This window comes from Clytia hemisphaerica, unplaced genomic scaffold (assembly GCF_902728285.1).
Source record: "Clytia hemisphaerica strain Z4C2 unplaced genomic scaffold, Clytia hemisphaerica genome assembly, whole genome shotgun sequence".
Classification (NCBI taxonomy): domain Eukaryota; kingdom Metazoa; phylum Cnidaria; class Hydrozoa; order Leptothecata; family Clytiidae; genus Clytia; species Clytia hemisphaerica.
The window spans coordinates 151,615-172,370 of NW_027103850.1; the positions used below are offsets into that span (position 1 = coordinate 151,615).

General features: G+C 34.4%; 2 protein-coding genes and 1 long non-coding RNA gene across 3 annotated transcripts; 1 reads left to right on the forward strand and 2 right to left on the reverse strand.

The window, feature by feature from the left end:
- Positions 1–385: 385 nt before the first annotated feature.
- LOC136807582 (uncharacterized) lies at positions 386–1,283 on the forward strand. Its single transcript, XR_010846693.1, has 2 exons — positions 386–607; positions 923–1,283. It is a non-coding gene; the product is annotated as an uncharacterized lncRNA (long non-coding RNA).
- LOC136807581 (cysteine-rich motor neuron 1 protein-like) lies at positions 1,284–2,540 on the reverse strand. The gene is made up of 3 exons (XM_067064166.1): positions 2,226–2,540; positions 1,666–1,837; positions 1,284–1,448 (listed from the first exon to the last, which is right to left on the reverse strand). Exons 1-3 carry the CDS (start codon positions 2,353–2,355, stop codon positions 1,409–1,411), a joined length of 342 nt encoding a protein of 113 aa, XP_066920267.1. The 5' UTR covers positions 2,356–2,540; the 3' UTR covers positions 1,284–1,408.
- A 3,350-nt stretch (positions 2,541–5,890) lies between these two features.
- LOC136807583 (probable ATP-dependent RNA helicase DDX43) lies at positions 5,891–14,478 on the reverse strand. The gene is made up of 16 exons (XM_067064167.1): positions 14,180–14,478; positions 13,445–13,617; positions 12,245–12,300; positions 11,792–12,114; positions 11,559–11,656; positions 11,293–11,348; positions 11,039–11,092; positions 10,834–10,898; positions 9,823–9,933; positions 9,616–9,689; positions 8,630–8,697; positions 8,175–8,275; positions 7,832–7,979; positions 7,394–7,644; positions 7,039–7,283; positions 5,891–6,730 (listed from the first exon to the last, which is right to left on the reverse strand). The coding sequence occupies exons 1-16, from the start codon at positions 14,419–14,421 to the stop codon at positions 6,540–6,542; spliced, it is 2,256 nt and encodes a 751-aa protein (XP_066920268.1). The 5' UTR covers positions 14,422–14,478; the 3' UTR covers positions 5,891–6,539.
- Positions 14,479–20,756: the final 6,278 nt, after the last annotated feature.

Below are 20,756 nucleotides of genomic sequence, written 5' to 3' on the forward strand. Positions count from 1 at the left end.
AAGTTCTAAGACTTAAGTTCTGTCTTGGGGAAAGATGCTAAATTGATTTTCATGTTTATACCTCACATGTGCTACTTGGCTTTAAATTCTGTTGTATTATACAAGGGTCTTTTTCTGACATCCTATAAAGCTAGAGAACCAAATAAAAAAGGTGAAAAATAGGAAATTACCAGATCAAACCGTAGTTACGATTTTGTTCCAAATGGTTTGAACTACACACATTTGACATCCTCTCAACGAGCCAGGGGACTTTTTCTGGAGAATGTCCTGCAAAGTTACTTTTGGTGAGATGGAACAAGAAGAGAGAAAAAATATCAAAGTTGTGTCATATCATGGGAATTGAAACAACACATTTCCATGAATTTCCTTCAAGAAGACATTTCCATTAAACGAAATCATTTTCTATCTTTTTCAGCGTTTACAAAAGTCGGATATAAAACATTACAGTTACAAAAAAAAAGAGGGATAAAAAATATTTGCAAACTCTTCCTATACATAGAGAAATATGGCAAAGTTTGCCATTCTGGTGTTTTGTTTAACGATAATCAGTGTTGATGCTTTTTTGGCAAGTATACCTATCCCAAAGAAGGGAAAAAGAACGTCTATGGTAAGACTTATTTTGTTTAAAAAATATCAAAGTACTGACACAACCATGTGTCACAGCCCCCTCGGGACCCTCTCCTTACTGGAAGGTTTGATCAAAAACAATTCTTATTGACAATGAATGATAAAATGCCCTACAAACAATCCCCTGTCTGTTTTTTTGCTGAAAACAATTTTATGTTCCCATAGAAATTTGTTCTAGAATTTTTTTTCCCACCTGGTAGCACGAAGCACCGCCAGGCTACAAGGGCACAGAAGTAGGGGTATATTTTTTGATGACCTACAACAATCATCATCGATTCTCGACTTTTCTTTGTAGGAGCCTTTTCTGAAAAATGAAGAATTTTGTCGAGTAATCGTCCGAAGTTGCAAAGAAGTGTTAACAAGACGAGAAAATTTGAAAGATGACTCAAAACCGGACATTGCAGTACCCGATAACGGCTTGACCCGGTGGTTATGACATATGATATCTTTGGTAATTTCCAGTATAGACAACTAACATTTTATAGAAAATTATAGATTTTGTACACTTGTATACATTTAGAGAGTTACAAATCCCAAGAAGTGATGTTTTGGCAGTTAAGAATCATCCTTACGTTATCGCTTGATTTTTTAATTTGTTAACATTTTTCACCAGGGGTGTGAACTTTTGAAAAAATATTATGTCATATGTAACGTAATGCAATATCTTGTCGATTTTCTTTACCCATAGTGCTCTGTTCATTTGTAGCACTGGTCTTACACTGTAAATATTTAGTCCTTTACATAAATCGGTTTCTGTATATAAATGTTTCCACCAATAAGATCAACGGAATTTCTTCAAAATTTCTCTGAGCGCATTGTCCCTGAAATAGAAAAAATATGAATTTGATTTAGTATTAATTAATTTATGCGCAACAATGATTATAGTACGAAAATACATTAAACGTGAATTAAAACTACGTGATTTGTCCAATAAATCAATCTCATACCCAGCACCACTTTTTGATTTTACTGATGGACGTGATACAATCACGAGCTATAAGTTTGAGTTAACCCAAAAAAGGTTTAGTGGTCACTCACTTAGATTTGCATACACCGACAGGGTATCGATCTCGAACAGCCAGTTTAGGAACACAAACCAACGCATGGTCACACCTCCCATAATAATGATAAGGTCCACCACATTCTTCATTCACCTGTTTGGCACATTCTAAACAACATCCACAAGTCAATGTCTTTGAAACAACACCTCCTGAAGAAAAAAAGGATCTCTGTCAGATCTGTTGAACAGCAAACAACTAGCCTCGACAATACGAAATATGAAAACGTACTGTTTGAAAAAGTTATGTCAGAATTTCAGATGAGATGGAGTTTTTATAAGATACTTTAATAATTGGTCATTTGAATTAATAAAAATGAAGCGTTCTTTAGAAAAAGTAACAAAATCTTTTTATTACTGGTTAACAACCAACCAAATCAAATAAGAGCTTGTAAAAACTCAAAGTAGTAAAAATTTTCATAAAAACTAACTGAAATAAAGAACACAATTTGAGGTTTCAAGGGTCTAAAATAACAACAGCCGAGCTCCCAGATTACAGTTTCTTTATAAAAAGGGAGGATATTTACAGGTTTTTCCTTACCTTCTCCACATTCTGGCTCGTGATCAAAGCATTCGAAATCCGTGCATTTTGGCATGGGATCACAAAGTAAACAATCGGTTTCCATAACAACAAACACCAAAGAAATCGAAATAAAAACCAAGTAACGCATACTTCTGGAAGTTTTTTTCACGTAAATTTGACAGATTACCCTAAACTTGTTTGTGATGTGATGAGACCCTCGAAAATCAAACTAATGATATTGTAAGTACTGCTTGCTATGAAACTATAACAGTTGTCAAGTACGTGTAAATCAAGTTCGATGAAGCATTTTTTACGTTTTATCAAATATTGATTAAGGGATTGAAGTCTTCAATGGTTGGGGCTTTATTTTTACGTTTCGACCTCCTTCAAAAGTGAGGAATGTAAAAGCAAACAGCGACTCACTTTTAATGAATCCTTAAAATGATTATGTAATATTTCTGTTCTAATTTCTTATGTGAAAAATACAATGTACAATATTTCGTTAAAGTTCCGATAAAATTTGACTCCACACTTTAGCTTTTGAGAGGGGAAACAAAATGAGACTCTTGAAAAGTAGACGAAAGACCATCGACAAATACTTCAAAAGAGGACATACTTTCTTTTTACTGTTTGGATTTTCGATAAGACTCGAGGATTTGTTTACTAAGTATTTCAACAAAAAGTATTTCAAACAAAAGTCAATAAAATGATATACATGTCAATCCTCGACCCAAACCTTTAAGTCAAGAAGTTTAAAATAGAGCTTATCAGTTAAAAATTTAATATATACAAACGTGAATATGTTTCTATTTTCGTTCTTTGAAATCAAAAATATAGGCAATCTATCATCCTTTTCATTTTTGTATTTCGTTGACAAAACCATGGTTTGCTTTGTAGATTCACTGCAACTTGACTATAAAAGAAAGAAATTATCGATAGTGGGGATATACAGTTACCTCTCTCTAATTCGATCTTCAACTAGAGAAATATTCGAATTATAGAGAGTATTTTTATGCTACTTTCAAGCTGAGAGGAATTCGAATTACAGAAATAATCGAAATATAGAGGTTCAAATTAAGGAGAGAGTTGACTGAGAAAGAAATCAAAAGCCAGAATCAATTTTGTGTAAAGCCTGATATTAGTCTCGATATGCTCAAAAGTGTTATGCTTATGCAAAACTTGAATACTTTCTTTTCTACTTGAGAGAAACAGCCCTATCGTGGTAAGTATGTCATCATCTCTTAAAAATGGAGACTAAAACAAAACACCAAATTTCCTAGCATTTCAAATACATACCACATTTTCCTTTGATACCCCTCTTGATTTGACATTTGAGGCCTTTTTCACATCGACCGAACACAAGCGTACCGTGAGGTGTATTTTCATCGATGATAAAGTTGTCCGTTTTCTTGCAGCCAATACAGCCACACGTCTCACCCTCTGACTTCGCACACTCTTGACAAAACCCACAGGGTAGCTTGACTACCGATCCTAAAAATCGATGAACGAGAAATGATGGAATAGATCGAAGAATTTCATACTAAACATTCAATTAATATTGTTGAAATTTTTTCTTTGTAAAATCATTCAATTAATATTGTTAAAATTTTTTCTTTGTAAAATCATAACTAGAGCACGTTAAGTTCGCAAAGAGTGAATTTTACAACGATACGATCGATGAATTTTTTCTAAATCTGTTTCAAAAAAATGGCAGTCCTCACATTTTGATACATTGCTGTTGAAGGAAAAATATATGATTAAAATTAAGACCTTGTTGGAAAGATAATCGTTAATCTTTAAAAAAATTAGAAAATAATGAAAAAAGCTGAACGATAAATCTTGAATTCATAATTTTCATAATTTTCTGAAACTTCGAGCTTCGCTGATTTTAGATATGTATTCAGATTTTTCAGAGCTTTCTTGGCTGATTTGTCAAAACAGAAAAATTCGTTCCCAATGAGTATTTGGTACTTTGCAGACCGGTCTGTAAAATAAACGTTGACCACCTGTCGGAACTCAGGAAATACTTGAGCTTTTGACTTGAAATGTTCATAGATATTGGCCATCTAAGACAGTGTGCAAAATTTCGATTTAGTCACGTGAGCGGTTGGTATTTCACAGACGGGTTCGGTTGTTACTATAACGAGGAACAAGAAGTAACAAGAAGTAACGAGAAGTAACAAGAAGTAAAAAGAGAAGTAACGAGAAGTAACGAGTAGGTAACGAGAAGTAACGAGAAGTAACGAGTTCTCAAATGGAAGTAACGAGTACCAAACCTAAGTAACGAGTACTTTAGACAAGAAAATGACACTCCATTGTCTTGCTTTTGTCACCGGTTAATTGTTTTAAAATTGATGAAGTCATTTCCAGATTTTTTTTCAGGCACCTATATTTCGTGATTGGCTTGTCTGTTTCCTTTCAAATTTGGCATTTAACCTTTGTCAATTTTCGAACGATTTGGGCCTTTTTGGTTGGAATGGTGACAATTTGGCATGTGATACCTTGACAATAATGCCTTGAAATTAACCTTATTAAATTTTGTCAATTTTGGTGAGGACGTCATCATTTGGGTCCTTTTTGGTACTGGAATCCGGACAACAAGGACGTCATCGTTTTGGCCTTTTTTGGTACCCAAATCTTGAGACGTTTATTTTGTTTTTGGCTTTTTTCTTTTTGTCAAATTCGTCTTTGTTCGTGATTGGTGTGCGTTTCCTTTCAAATTGGTATGTACTACAATAAGGGTAAATTAACCTAATTAAGTCTTTACGGGTTCATTTTAGGGACTTTCATTTGGACTTTTTGAACTGGACTTCGAGCTCTTCCGATTTGAAATTTGAAAGCTTATGTCTTGTCAATAGCATTTTCCAATCACTAGGTACAGTATCCAAAGGGCAAGGCATAAAAAATCAATCCTGTACCTCAAAAACACATGTCACGTGGAGTCACAAAATCTTAGCAAAAAAACTTACAGTTCAAAAAGTTGGAGGGGTTCTACATTCGAAAGGTTATATATTTCAAAGAATGGTAATCAGGTGGCGATGACGCCATCAATGATGCCGAATTTTTCATCAAAGATATCAATTTATGCTTAGTGCAAGTCAATTGATTAAATATTTCAAAAATTATCAAAAAATATTATTTTGGCTTTTTGGCCAAAAGGATATGCTCGCAGGGTTAAACAAAAAAGGCTTAAAATCGGCAAAACAAACTATGTTATAAACAAACAAGATTGTCAAACCTCCTTTACAATCGAGGGGAGTTGGTTGTTTTTGACAATCACCCGTGCATTGCAGTGCTTCATACTTAACCACCAACACCAACAAAACCACTGAGATAAATTTCAACATTTTGTGTTGATCGTCACTTTTGAAATGATTTTAAACTGAAAAACAAATTTATAATTTATAAAAACTCAGCGAATTTCAGAAAAAACAAAATAAAATTTAGCCCCTTGCTTTAACTATTAATTCGCAATTGTCGTGTCGAAATTTATCAAAAATTCTCTTTACAAAGTATGAGAAACTTCTAAGTTTTATTGAAATATCAAACGAATGTTTACTTAATTCCTGCCAAAAGATCTTTTTCTATTGTTCCAAATGTTTATGACCCATTTAAAACGTAAACAAAAACAAACCACGAAAATATGAGATATTGTATCAAAAATGAAAAAAACTGGAAAAACCTTTCGTCATAGTTGCCCTCTTAAGGGCCATCTTTCATAAAATATTCTCATATAGATTCAGTCTCGATAATAAAATTTTACACCTTTCGGTAAAAAACTAGACCAACTAACCAACGTCACCTGAGAATGGGATTCTTTCTCAAATGAGCGTTCCCAGCTGGCAAACGCCGTTGTTTCAACGTCTATCTAATGTTCACAACGTCAATATCACAAACGTTCAATGAACGTTGAACCAACTTGAAACGATGAACGTTGAAAGTGAAACAAACGTTGGCCAAGTTCCTGGGTTTAAGTCAATCGATAAATGCCACACTCAAAGTGAAGTTCAAAAAAAGTAAACAATAAAACTAAAATATAAAAAATAGAAAACAACTATATAAAATAAAAAGTATAAAATAAAATAAAATATTTCATAAAACTCTTTTTACAAGCTTGATAATGCGTCGCTGTAAAGAAACTTTCGGTTTTTTTCGCTAGTTACAAGAAAAATAAATAAAATCTTTTGAAAATGCATCTTTTGTGATTCATTTTGCTCATTAAAAGCGATACGAAGTCCGAATAATTCTCCAAATACTTCTGGAGAGTCACCCAATATCCTTTGGTTGAAATCCTCTTTTACTCAGAGGAACTTTCTCACCCAAGACGCCTCTTCATGCAAAATCACTTCTACCGATGCTAATGCCTCCACCCCGTTCTCTCCGCCCTCTTCCACCACCACGACCACCACCACGACCGCTACCACGTCCACCTCTTCTGCTTTGTTCGGGACATTCACGTGACATGTGACCTTCTTTACCACAATTATAACATCCACTTCGCGTACGATCTCCAACCATCCCGCCTAAAGAATGAAATACAAAATTAATCTTAACAAGTTTTAAACTTATGCAATTTGTTACTTATTTCAAGTGATTTTTTAAAAATTATCCATGCTTCGTTTTCAGTTTTACACACAAGGTTTTATTTTTACATAAGCGTTCCCGTTTCAAATCAGACACATGTTACATACTAGGACAGTGTCTGCCTATTGTTATAATGTGCTGATATAAGCAAAACTCTTTTTTAAAAACAAAACCTTTAATTTAGAATGAGACAACGAAGGAAGAGGGATAAAGGTTCGAGCAGCTTTTACATTAATGTCAAACTTACGTTCTCTGTTCTTTTCATCCAGACGTCTTTCTCGATTTTTCCGGGCTCGTTCCGACATCTCAATTAATTCTTCCGGTATTTCCTGTCCTGCTTCTTCTAAAATAGGAATCAGCTTTCCGACGTGCATCCAATCTTCTCGCGTAACAAAAGTAAGAGCGACACCCGATCGGCCCGCACGACCAGTTCGACCAATTCGATGGACATAATCTTCAATATGGCGTGGGAAATCATAGTTCAGTACATGTCTGAAAGTAAAAGTTCAAATTTCTCAACTCTAAAAGAAGTGGTTAAAGTCCTTAAGATTGGCGAGCGTTAACAAGGCAGCTTTATATCATGATAATGTGGAATATCTTACGTTAAATCTTTAATGTCCAGTCCTCTTGAAGCGACATCTGTAGCGATTAAGACACGAGCAGCGCCCGTCTTCATGTCTTGCAACGCTTGTTCTCGATCAGCTTGATCCCTGTTACCGTGAATAGACTGGATACCGAAATCGCGTTCTCCATACATCGCAAAGTTAGAGGAGATGTCATCAGCGGTCACCTTGCGGCCGACAAAAACAATCAGTTTGTCATCCGGACCCATTGAAGCTACGAATTCATGGAGCTGCGTATGAAAATATAGAAGTAGAGATCACAATACCTTTTCATCTAAGAGTTAAGGAGGAAAAGGCTAAAAAAAAGTGAAAAACTTTCACTGAAACAATAAAACTCGAGAATAAAATTGAAAGTCAACAATTTGGACTGATTTCGAACCAAATATCTCTATAAAATGAGAAATTGTCCAATCGTACCCTTGCTTGTTTGTTCTCGGATTCGATAAACTCAATGAGTTGTGTGACTGAGTGACATGCTTGTAAATCGAGAGATCCAACATTCACACGGAGAGGGTTCTTTAAATATTGGTCTGCCATTCGCTGTACTTCTGGTGGCCATGTTGCACTGGATCGATAATAAATAGAAGCAAAAGAAGTTGCTAAGTACTTTCACCTGATTAATTTTCGAGAGATTTAATTTTGTGAGTCGTGAAACTTTCTGGATTCATTTTCACGATTCAGTGATAACAAAGATTTCGTGTCGATTCAATTTCTTTTTTTGAGAATGGCCTTGAAATTGCAAATTGTGAATTTACCGTACCTGGTCATAATAGTTTGACGATCAGGTCGAATGTCCATCAGGATCTTTTTAATTTCTGGCTCAAATCCCATGTCAAGCATACGATCGGCCTCGTCCAAAACCTGAAAGATTTAGGCAGAAGATTATATTAAACATCTCTGTCCATGGAATAGAAGCCACGCGTCAAGTTAAATAAATTATAAAGGAAATGACCTAAGGTAGAGAATTCGACAACAGTGCGCATAGTTATGGATTCAATCCCAAGTCTAGCCATACCAACAAAGACTTAAAACAAATGGTACTTAATGTCTCTCTACTTGATGGTCGCTAAAAGAGAAGCGCGAAAGGTGAATAGAGAAATCTAGAGAAAGAAGCGAAGCTCCTATCATATGGTAGACAGCTATAAAGCAGAGGCTTTCGGGTCGCAAACTTAATTGCTAAAAGTAAATTTTAAGAGCGAAATAAACAAAACTTGCCAAATATGAGACATCTCGCACGCTGTAAAAATTGTTCATTAGTAAGTCGTTCAAACGACCAGGTGTACCTGAAGTAAAGAAGTTATTTGTAAACTCTGTTATCACTGCAGACTTAGAAAGTGAAATCAAACTGAGCTGAAGCTACATTCTTTAGTACTATTCGACTAAATTGCAGTTCCTCCAGAGCTCAAAATCAAAATCTTAAAAATGAGAAAATATCTCAATCAAGCCATATCATTTTCAGTCTCTACGATGCATAGCTTCCCTAACGTTTTTTTTTTTTTTGGGGGGGGGGATTTACACCCAAAAGATTCCAAACGAAAACTGTGAGCTAAAATACAGCAAAATATTTAGGGGGACCTGATATGTTTGGGGGGGGGGTTGGAATAGACCTTATCGGAGTTTTTGATTTTTGTAAAACAGCGATGTATTGTGGGATTGTTCCGGGGGTAGTACAATAGAATTCCCTCGAGGAATTCCTTAGAGATTTCTATTTTAATACACTCGAAACAATCCCACGATGCATCGCTTTTTAGAAATTAAAAACTCCGATAAGGTCTATTACAATGGCAAGGCTGGGGGCTGACTTCTTCCAATATTTTTCTTTATATCACCACATTTTCATCCAAAAACCTTTCATTTTACATTCTATTGATTCATCTTGAATTAACCATTATAATCCAGTCATTATCACCCACGAAATAGATTTCGAGAATGGCAAAAGAATAGAAATTTTATTTTCCTAAAAACGATATTAAATCAACAAATATTTTATACTCGGCCCAGTCCTATACCTAGGCTGCTTAAAAAAATTTTAATATTTGGGGGGGGGGGGGACCTAAATCTTTGGGGGGACCTATCATTTTGCCTAGGACCTAGACTTTGCCTAACCCTATGGCATTTAGGTTCAGTCAGACAGGCATGTAGTACTTTCAGATTCTAACTCAACTGTGGTTAAGAAGTTAATAAAATCATAATCAAAATACCAATGATGATTTCGACTCCTCTTTTGACCATTTGAATTTGTTCTCGCCGATCACCACCACCATATATACAAACACTAGAATAAGAATAAATGAATCATAACTGAATAACCTTAAATATTCTACTTCAAGTATTGAAAAAGATTAATCCCTTATTAGAAATATTAGAATGAAATCGAGATTGTAGTGTGAAAAGCAAATGAGAGATACCTTCTGATTCCCCTGTAACTGTATTTCTTGACTTCCATTTCGATTTGTTGAGCCAACTCACGCGTTGGTGATAACACAAGACATGTTGGACCTGAACGCTCTTTTCGTGGTCTGAAATTGATGGCATGATATAAAATTATTGTATTAGAATCAGTATCTTAAATCAATTACCTTTAAAAATGAACTAATTCATGGAAATATTGTGATTTTTTTGCCGAAAAATTCGCCGAAATTAGTTCTCGCGAAAATTAGTCCCCTTAAAGGGATAATCAGATGGTCTGAGATTTTAAGAGTACCTGTTCTTATACGTGAGAAAACGTGATTCCCCAAGTAGTTATGTCAACTGACAAGTCAATGTCTGGATATTCCACTTTAAAATTTCGAATTCTGAGCTCTTTCCAACGTGAAAGGTCCGCGAGAGGTCCCACTGTTTTTTTTTTGAAGTTCCTGAGAAGTCCCTCTTACTTGTCGAAGGTGAGATATATTTCAGGGGGTCTTGTAGAATTTTCTCAATGTATATTGGACATTAAAATAGGAATCTTCATGGTTTTATGTTCACAAGATAAAAGGGAAGTAAAATAAAGTAGAAAAGTGTTACCCAATAAAAGAAATAATTTACAAAATGCTTTGCAGGACTTTACACTCTAAACCCCCTGACAGAAAGGTTTTCTTCGGAACTGTTTAAAGGGCGATAATACTAAAAATTTGCTCCTCAACGGTCCGCATAAACAAATAAACAAAAGTGAAATGTCTCTCAGAATTTTGTGAGTTGGTAAGCGAACTTGGTTTACAATAACAAACTAGAAAGCGCGATGCGAGATCCATAAAAAAATGGCGACTGCTTTTTGAGATCTTTTAAAAGAATTTGAGTTGAAGATTACGTTTTGGGTAAGGAAAAATACAGTCTGTTTTTCCCTGTAGGTTTAGTAGTGAAATATCTCAATATTGGCAACCATCTGATTATCCCTTTAAAGATAAACTATGATTCCTGAGGGTTCAAAAGCAACTTACGTGATCTGTTCATCGATATGAATGAATGCAGGAAGTAGGAAAGCTAGTGTTTTACCAGTACCAGTCTAAAAAGAAAATGACTGCAATAATAAGCCATAATACAACAAGGGTTGAGGCTACAATGTGTAAATCGATGAAAGAAAGAAGATTTTGAGAAGGCCGAACGACTTTAAGTACAAACTTGAAATAAAGCTAGATGCCATACCTGTGCAATACCGATACAATCCATTCCAGACAAAAGAACTGGCCATGCTTGTGACTAAAAAAACAAAATAAAACACCTAGTTCTATTGTCCTCAGCTCCAACAACCCTTCTAGCTTCCATCACGAATGGATACTTTTATAGTGGCTGCTTTTAACCTTATTTCTTCACAAAAGTTTTGACATTGCTTACAAAAAGAATACAAATTAGTTAAAAATACAATCCAACAAAATTCTTTCAATTATGACAATGCAAACCTGGACAGGAGAGGGTTCCGTGAATCTGTTGTCATAAATAGTCTCCAAAATTTCAGCTAAAAAAAACAAAAAACTTTTTCTTTAAGATGATGGAATATTGGAATTGGAATATTCGGAGAGAATTCTATTTCAAAACAAGTAAAGTTAGAAAGTAATAAACTATCGAACCTAATGAAAGAGAATCTTTTGATCAAAATTATTTAGCTTAATTTGGGACCATTTTGAGGTTAGGTTAATAATACAATCAAGGACATGCAACAACTCACGAAAGTCAGTGAAAGCATCTTCGAATGATAAAACAGGATTTGGAATGGGCCTGTTTAGATCGCTCAAATCTATTGCTGAAATATTGTTCTTCTTTGCTCTAAATGTAAAAGTTTGAATTTGGTTTTGATTAAATTTTAAATTTCTTAGATGATCAGATATAATGGAGAACAAAAACAATGAACTGAACAGAATGCTTACAAGGAAAAAACCTTGTTGCATACCAGTTTTTCACCTTATTGCAGCTACATCAAGCGGGTCCATAGTTGCTATCTTTTTATTTTCACGATAAAAATTCTTTTTGATTTGGACCAAATCTGCAAATTTGGCAGCTTGAAATTCATCATTTTGGCGTTTCAGCTCTCCCCAGTTGATAGGTGCTGGAGCACTATCATTTGTTTGTACATTGTTTTTTCGAGCCTCTCTTTCTCCCCATCTCTGATAATCACCAGCGGGAATGGTCAAATCTTCAATGATCTGTTTGGCTTTTTGTTTTTGTTCTTCTGTACCAGTTATTTCAACAACAGTGTCATAGCCTGATTCTTGACTTTTATCAATCTAAAACAAATTCATTTGAAACAATATTTGCAAATAAGGAGGATAGAACTTTATGGTAATTACTATATTTTAATAAAAAGGAAAAATGTATATTGACTCCAAAAAAATATATAATTATTCGAATACTAACCCTAACTCTAGCTCCAGACTCTGCCTGGATTTCTTTGATCTTGGATCCTCCTCTTCCTGGAATAAGAAATATTCTTTGTGCTTTTTATAGGTTTATGACAAAAAACCTACCGTTTATAATGAATAATGTGGCTGAGCTTTGGCACAGAGGTACTTTTTGGTCTTAGAACCATCAAAAAATTGCATTCGATTTGAAAAGTTTTGGACTTTTTAGGACACATTCTAGGGCATTTTCTGATTTCAATTTTCAGTAAACATCCCTGCAAGATCATAATTGAAAGATCCTGAAAATTAGACAGCAAAAAATCAATTAGACCTTCTGAAATTGTCCAAATCCCACCATATTACCAACTTTACAGTAAGTATGATTACATTTTTAAACCAAGTTAAAAGTGGGGCCTTTAACCGTACTAAAAAATGATATGGTGTTTAAGGTTGTGATGGCTAATCATGGTTGATTATTTTTCTGCTGGTTCTAGGACCCAAAAGTAAGATTTGTGCCAAATATTATCCGCATAATATCTTTTAAGGCTAGCACCTCTTTAGCATTTTTAGTACCCTTCTTACATTGAGATTCATAGTCATTCATTTGAAATATCAGTGCCAAGTACAGTAACAATGGATAATTTTCAAAAGCTAAGAGCCAGTCAGATTTATAAACAAGTTTTCCGGATTGTCTAGTTACATAAAAACAAACAGCCAATTCGATTGACTTCAAAATATGCCAATTTTGCCCTGTTTGCCAATTATTTTACATTCGATTGACAGAAATTTGGCAAAGTTGGCAAAATTGGAGTGCCATAAATGCCAAATAAAAAAGAAGTGGTGAATCTGGCATTCTTGGCAAATTTGGAACTTACCTCCATACGTCTCCATACAAAACACTGTTCCCACGAGACCTGTGTTCTTTTCGGCTCCAATTTTGCCACTTTTGCCAAAGTTTTTGAAAAATAGAAGACCTTCCAATGCTAAAGCAAAACAATGCCGATCGGCAATTTGATTGGTTAAAAAATCGTTCGCTTTACAAACGCCGACAGAAAACTGCTGACTAAGCATCACAAAACGGAAATCATAATGGCAGAGTAGCGATGTACAAATTTGCCATGAAGCTGTGATCTTTTGACATTGAAATTGTGGATTTGGCAAAGTTGGTGAGTATGGCAAATTTGGAAGTCAATCGAAAGGGCTGAAACAAACAAACCAATAATTTTTCCAACATATTCTGTGAGAACAATCATGGTAAGAGCATCTCCACTACTTTCCCCAAAACCATTAGAGCTTCGACCGAACCCATTGCCTTGTTGACTACCACTATCACTGTTTACAAAACCATTACGTGGAGGGGGGCTCCTTTCATTTCTCCAATTATCCGCCCTAATATTGATGAAACAAAAAATATTGAAATTGGATTTTTATCTTTTATACAAAACCAGACAAAATAATTAAATAAAGATCGTGGACAGGGCAGTTTTGAAACGAGAAAAAAAAGATTTTTAATAACAAACTTTATCTCCTATAAAACTTTTTATATTTGTCTTGAGATTTCGAGGGTATAGTGTTAACCACGAGTTTGGTGCTTTTGATTAGAATAATTCCTTACATAAAGTCAAAAGATAACAACCAAAAATCATGAGGCATTGTATCTTTCGAGTTGGGAAGTTGGCAAATTGCTACAAAATTTAAGGTAACTGTAAATTCTAAATTTTAAAATTTGACTAAAAGTACAAACAGTACACCAGTAACTGACAGTTCTTTTAAAAAGTGTTTGTAAATTACAAAATTACAAGGAACAGGCGATCTTTGAATTCTTCAACATTTTAAAGAAAATGAGCATATTGTGCTGTAAACCTAATTTATATGTACTGACATTGCCGACATCGACAGTTAAAGGGTTAATCCAAACCCTAATAATATTAGAATTTAATTCTATTCTCACCCAAAACCTCTTCCTCTTCCCCTTCCTCTTCCTCGCCCACGACCTCTACCACCTCGCCCACCATCAAATGATATGTGTGAACCAAAGCCATTAAATGAATTCTCATCATCTCTTGTATCGTTATTGTAATCATCATCGAAATATTTGGATGAATTATTTGGTTTAGGTTGACTGATTGACAGATTTTGAAAGTTATTGACAGGCGCTGTTCCTTTTATTTCAGCATCCCAATCTTCATCCATAGTTGTTTTGTGAATAATTGTACCTAAATACAATGTTGTTGCACTAATTCAATGACAAATAATCTCCAATTACATAAAAATTATTTTACTGGTAACACTCCTATACAGTACAGTAATTTATCAAATGGGGCTCCATTTGCAATGAGCATAAGAAAGTTGTACAAAATTGTCTAAATTCTATTTCTAGAAAAGGATTTGATACAAGGGGTCACGTTTGTTGGGAATCTGCCATTAAACAAAGAAAAAAGCTTAACCACACTGCAAAAACCCAAATCAAAAGTAAAATATTACTTTACTTCTAGCTAGCTGTTTTTGCTTGTGACTTCTAGCTACTTAGTTACAAAATGCTTCTAGGTAGTAAAATTTTACTTTTCATCATTTATGATGGAATATATTCAGATAATATTGCTTCTCAAAAGTTACTTAATACTTGGTCAAGATCTGGCTAACTCCTCTCGGGAGCGATAGAGCCAGGTCACCCTTTTTCTCTTACAACGTTGGCCAGAAAAGATTTTTCAGAGGGAATTTTATTTGGCGAATCAGCAAGAAAATTAATTTCGCGGACGATGTGTTGCAAGGCTCAAAATCAAGGTGAAAAATTCTCTCTTTTGTGACCAAAATAGTGTAACTTGAATAAAAGTTTGAGAAAACTTAAATTTGATAGATGGGTTGGCAAAATAAATCTTTGTTTGGAACTTAATTGAGCGTAAAATTTGCCATATCAGCCGAAAGTTCTATTTTTAATGTATTCAATACTCGAAATTATTGGCTTTTATAGCGTGAGAAATAACTCCCCAGACCTTCCTATTAGGACCCCCGTTCATCATTTTTATTAAAAATTTCCCGTTTCTAGGGAAATTTTTCTTAAAATGGCTTTTTCGGGCGGCGGATGCGGATGATAGAAGGATATTTGAAAGCGGTCGCGCGCTTTATTAGCGCGCAATCCTAATGGTTATCTGGTACCAGATGTGGAAATATGCTACGACACGCTTTGCTCTGAAGGTCGGGCATATTTTAACATCTGGAAGGTTTGCATTACGGAATTTGACTTGACCGCGTTTAAACATTTTGTGAGGAGCTTGGAAACGATCAACATAACAAGTTAGCATCTAATTCTATCGGATGCGAGTGCTAAGCAGAAAATAATAACAAATCTGATTCGCATCAGATTTGTTATATTCTCTAGGCTAGCACCATATTCGTATTGGCACCATATTCGATATGGTTCGGAATCATATTCATGTACTAGTAAACAAACATAAACAGTCACAATTTAGCTTCATTTACATGAAAATACAACTTAAAACATGAATTTATTGCTTTTTCCTACTTACCTAGACATACTCGATAAATATTACACTAACCTTCATAGTTTTCAGGACCTCAAAAGTGAATTTTCAATGTGCTCTGTAATTACAAAATTGGGCTGTTCTGTTGGTACACAAAAAGTGAGGTTAATCGTTAGTAAGATACAAACTACCTATACCGAAGTCTGTAGATCTTTCTGAAGACAAAATTATCTGTTTTGTACACATATTTGTACTGCTGCTGGAGACTTTGACTGACTTTGACTGTTGTCGGTCAGTCGGTTGTGTTTAGTTGTCTGGCGGTCAACAGTCGTTTTGATAGGACCGCACAAGATTATACCAACATGAAACTTACTGAAAAAGCATAAGGAACATACCTGTTACTGTTTCTTTATGATCTTTGAGTTTGGATTTGAGAAAAATCAGTAAAAATCAGTCCACCAAAACAAACAAAAAATAATCAACATATGTGTGCAAAAAACAATCTTTAAAAGGTTGGTGCATTTACAGAAATTACACTGAGTACTAAAAGTAATACTAAGAAAGTATAAAGACATTTATATTGTAAAAAAAATCCACCAAAACAAACCAAAAACAACCAAAATCTAACAAAAGTTCTTCACTACTACTTGCCCCTCTTTAATCCGAAATTTGCTTTGTCATTGAAGCGCCAAACCTGTAAATAAAATTAGTTTTTGACGGTCGGCGCAGCAGACATTTTCATGCTAAATTTTGTTCAGTCGGGACGAACAAAATTCTTGAGCAAGCGAAGATATAGCCATTGAACCCGACTGTTGTCGGCACATCAATGGGCCACTACTAAATCTCTCCGATGGTATATTGGCCCGCTCCTTTAGAGCTTTAGCGTGGGCGGCCGCCAATACGCCATCGGAATATCAGATAATCCTAATGGGAACTCGTGAGATTGTATCTCAAACGCTAAATAACTCATTGTGGTTCACATTTGTGTTGATTGGGAAAGTCCCCAAGAAATTCCCCTTTTCTCATAAACAATGAGAGAAAGGGATATAGCTTTTTTAGAGAAAAGATTTGTTTTATTATAAGCATATTGTATTTAAAAGATCAGTAGCTACTTGGTAGTTCTTTTAAAGAAGACGATGGGTATATTTTTTATAAGCACCTAATCTATAAGAATTAAATCAACGACTCATGATTGAAGGCAACACACCTTTCGGTAATTAGTTCTTTCAAAGTAAACCATGGATGACAGAGAAATGATGAGCTATTTATTTTTGTAATAAGCACCTAATTTATGAGAATTAACTTGGCAACTCTTTAATTTATAAGCTCAGTATACCTACCTTTCGGTGATTAGTTCTTTCAAAAGTAAACATGAAGCCATCATTGTAGAATAAAATATCGTCATGATGTCGGTCATGCTTATTTTTTTTATTTACTTTATAAGAATCAAATCAATAACTCTCGATTGAAGGCAATATACCTTTCGGTAATTAGTTGTTACAAAGTAAACAATGGATGGCGAAAAAGATGAGCATATTTATTTTTCTTGTAAGCACTTACTTTATAAGAATCAAATCAATGACTCTCGATTGAAGGCATTATACCTTTCGGTAATTAGTTCTTACAAAGTAAACAATAGATGGCGAAGAAGATAAGCATATTTATTTTTCTTATAAGCATCTATTTTATAAGAATCAAATCAATAACTCTCGATTGAAGGCAATATACCTTTCGGTAATTAGTTCTTACAAAGTAAACAATGGATGGCGAAGAAGATGAGCATATCTATTTTTCTTGTAAGCATTTACTTTATAAGAATCAAATCAATAACTCTCGATTGAAGACATTATATGTTTTGGTAATTAGTTTTTACAAAGTAAACAACGGATGGCGAAGAAGATGAGCATATTTTCTTATAAGCACCTACTTTGTAGAAATAAAATCAATAGCTCTAGATTGAAGGCAATACAATTTTCGGTCATTAGTTTTAACAAAGTAAGTAATGGATTGGACACAAAATGAGAAAAGAGAATAGTTATTTTTTATAAGCACCTTTTATTAAGAAATAAATCAAAAAAGTAATAACTTGAAAGATTTGGCTTTTGGTAATGAGAACTTGCAAGAGCTTAACCAGAAATATGTTGTTATTTATATGAAGCCTATTGTATAAAATATTGCAATCTGATAAGCATTTTTCACGCTTATAAAAGGGAAATTTTTAGTCGCATTTTTGCGAATCTTGTTTAAAGTTCTAAAAGACCCCCTGCAATTTATCACAAAAGAGAAAGGTTTCGTACTTAACTAAAACAAAAGCCTGTGTGAATGAGGGTGAAAAAATAAAGAAAGCTCAAACATAAAATATAGAGAATGTTTTTGCTATATTATTATACGTTCTCTATTTTTTGAAATATCTAAATTAATACTGAAAAATAAATTGGCAAACTTTATCCTAATGAAGGTCTATAGGATTCTCTCCCTCTATAGATTCTAAAACAATATCTTTCAATGAATACTTTGGTTGTGCATAAGGATTACCATTAGAGTCAACCTTCAGATGCACCACATTGTAGTCCAATAGTGAATCATAAGATAGAAAATGGATCTCATCTGTGGGATCAACATTGTATGCATGGAACACTTCAGAATAATGCAATGTTCGATAAAGCTTCACCTTAAAGTAAATTAAATCGTGGATAACAAGACAAGGACCTTTAAACCGGACCAGGGATGTAACACATCGAAGGCTGAGTATCACTCCTCTCAGATGGTATATGCACTGATATTAAACAATGCACTGACATTAAACAGTAAACATGGTAAAATAGCCATGAGACTAATTATCAAAGTCTTAAGCTCATAGCGTGCAAGGGGGTTTCAGGTCCCACCTAAAAATTTAGGTCCCCACCTAACCCTAAAATTCCCACCTTCAATCCAAACTCCCAGATCCCAGCTAAAAATGCTATCCCCACGAAAAATTATACTAATTCGATTAACTAAACAAAAATTCTTACTGTTTAAAAATAAAAAGGAGAAAAGTTTAGTATAGTAAAAGAATTATTTATAGAATATGAAATTTAGAAAAAATTATAATTAAATTGGAAATAAGAAAAAACTAACATTAACTTTTATCAAAACACCAAAAATCCCACCTAAAGAAATTAATCCCCACCTTAACTTGTTTCTCCAACCTAAAACCTGAAAATTTCCAAATCCCACGTCTGGAAATTTCCGACCCAAAACATCACCCCCCCCCCAGAGCACACTATGTAAGCTTATATTATGTCAATATTTAACTATGCACCAATAATTGTGATGTTCTGTAAGAGAACCACATCATGAAGAAATTGCCACATATGAGATTGGAAAGGGCTAGTTTCTAAAGGTATGGGAAAAATCTTGTGTTTACTCACAAAACTGCCTAACCTTCCATAGCTTATTCTTCAACTAATTAAAGTACTAGTCTTTTTCTGCTAGAAAAGTGACAAAGGACGGTAAATTGCAGTAAAGATGGCAGGTGAAGCGAAGGATGGAATAGACCTTTTTGCCTTTCAATCCGCCATCTTGAATTGTATGCAAGAAAATTGATGGTGAATTTGTCTTGGTTAGATGACATAGGAAAATATGCAAAACCTATGCATAAAGTACTTAAAATTTGTCAGAGTTTGAATTTCACTCCAGTCTCTCCTGCCTCTCAGAGTTTTAGTAGTTCACTATTATCAAACTGAGGTAACCTGAGAACAGATTGTGAATGTTTTCTGCACACCACGCTGAAGCTCTAAAGGGATGTGTGAAAACATAACAATCTGACGAATATGCAATCTTGAAATTGTAAGGACGTAAGTCATTTCAAAACCTTGCTGGTCACAACTACCACATAATTCCTAAATCTCAACTATTTTGTGCTAGGAATTTTAGTCTTATTATCTTCTTGCAAAATTCATTTAAAATTTCTCTTGCAAAATTTCTGAAAATATTTTTTTCTTCTATTCATTTTGCTTTTATTAGTGCTTTTAAATTGTTATTACTTAAATTTTTTTTAGTATATCCGGGAAAATGTACATATGTACCCTTTGAAATAATTTATAGAAATAGAAATAGGACCGCGTTTGTCTAATAAAAGGACTAGGAACGACAACAAAGCTGCGTGATTGTTTTTAACTTTCCGGTGCACAACAAGATTCTTGTTGTAGAATTTTCCGCAGGAGGACTATTTTCCTCAGATGTATAATTTTCAAGCGCCTTCAGAAGTTTACCCCAGACCCGATCAATCAAACTTGTCGAACCAATCGAAAACAATCAATCTAATGGAACTCCACCGAATGCTTATCAAAATTCGATTTAAAAAAATAATCAAACTCTAAGATTTTTAAAAGATATTGTGAGTGTTCGATTAAGTTTGATCAACGGGTTTCGGTTCGATCAGTTCGATAAACCAATTTTGTTTGACCCAAATTTGGAATGTATACAAATCGGGAAATTACTTCCAATAATGGATTACACACTTTTCCTGTATATCCTTTTAGCGCCAGGCGGTTTGTTGGGGCGTAGTATTCCACCACTCTGTCGCGTGCGAATTCGCAACAGATGGGCTATGGACTTTATTCCGGATATAGACAAATATCTGGGTACAATAAACGTTAAGCTGTTAAGTCCGGGAACTGTCGAAATGGCAATCGCGTGACAGGATCCCAGGCAGGATAAAGCTTTTGCAGGCGAGAATATATGAGGATTTAATATCATCGAACTAATCGAAGTTTTTACTGACCGAACTAATCGGACTGCTATTGCTTCAAAAATGTTGTGTTAGATTAGGTTTGATTAATTTGATTGTTTGATTGGTGCGACAAGCAGTCTAAACTTAAACTATATCAGGATTAGAAACTAGGCTAGTCTTACCTATTTTATCTTTTCCTTTATAACAATACAATGCTAACAAGTTCACACAACACATGTGTAAATGTACATTGACAAGTAATCCTTGAGAGAAGTTTTTATAGAAATCTGCAACAAAAACAAAAATGGTCTCTTCTACTGATTGCTTCCCAG

Bases quoted from the DNA above. Each gene is read 5' to 3' on its own strand.
- LOC136807581 (XM_067064166.1), bottom strand. From the start codon at position 2,355: ATGCGTTACTTGGTTTTTATTTCGATTTCTTTGGTGTTTGTTGTTATG. The intron at 1,838-2,225 runs GTAAGGAAAAAC...TTTTTTCTTCAG, and splicing joins CGAGCCAGAATGTGGAGAAG to GAGGTGTTGTTTCAAAGACA. The intron at 1,449-1,665 runs GTGAGTGACCAC...TTTCTATTTCAG, and splicing joins GTCGGTGTATGCAAATCTAA to GGACAATGCGCTCAGAGAAA.
- LOC136807583 (XM_067064167.1), bottom strand. From the start codon at position 14,421: ATGGATGAAGATTGGGATGCTGAAATAAAAGGAACAGCGCCTGTCAAT. The intron at 11,657-11,791 runs GTGAAAAACTGG...TTTTACATTTAG, and splicing joins CTTGATGTAGCTGCAATAAG to AGCAAAGAAGAACAATATTT. The intron at 9,690-9,822 runs GTATCTCTCATT...TTCTTATTCTAG, and splicing joins AGTTACAGGGGAATCAGAAG to TGTTTGTATATATGGTGGTG.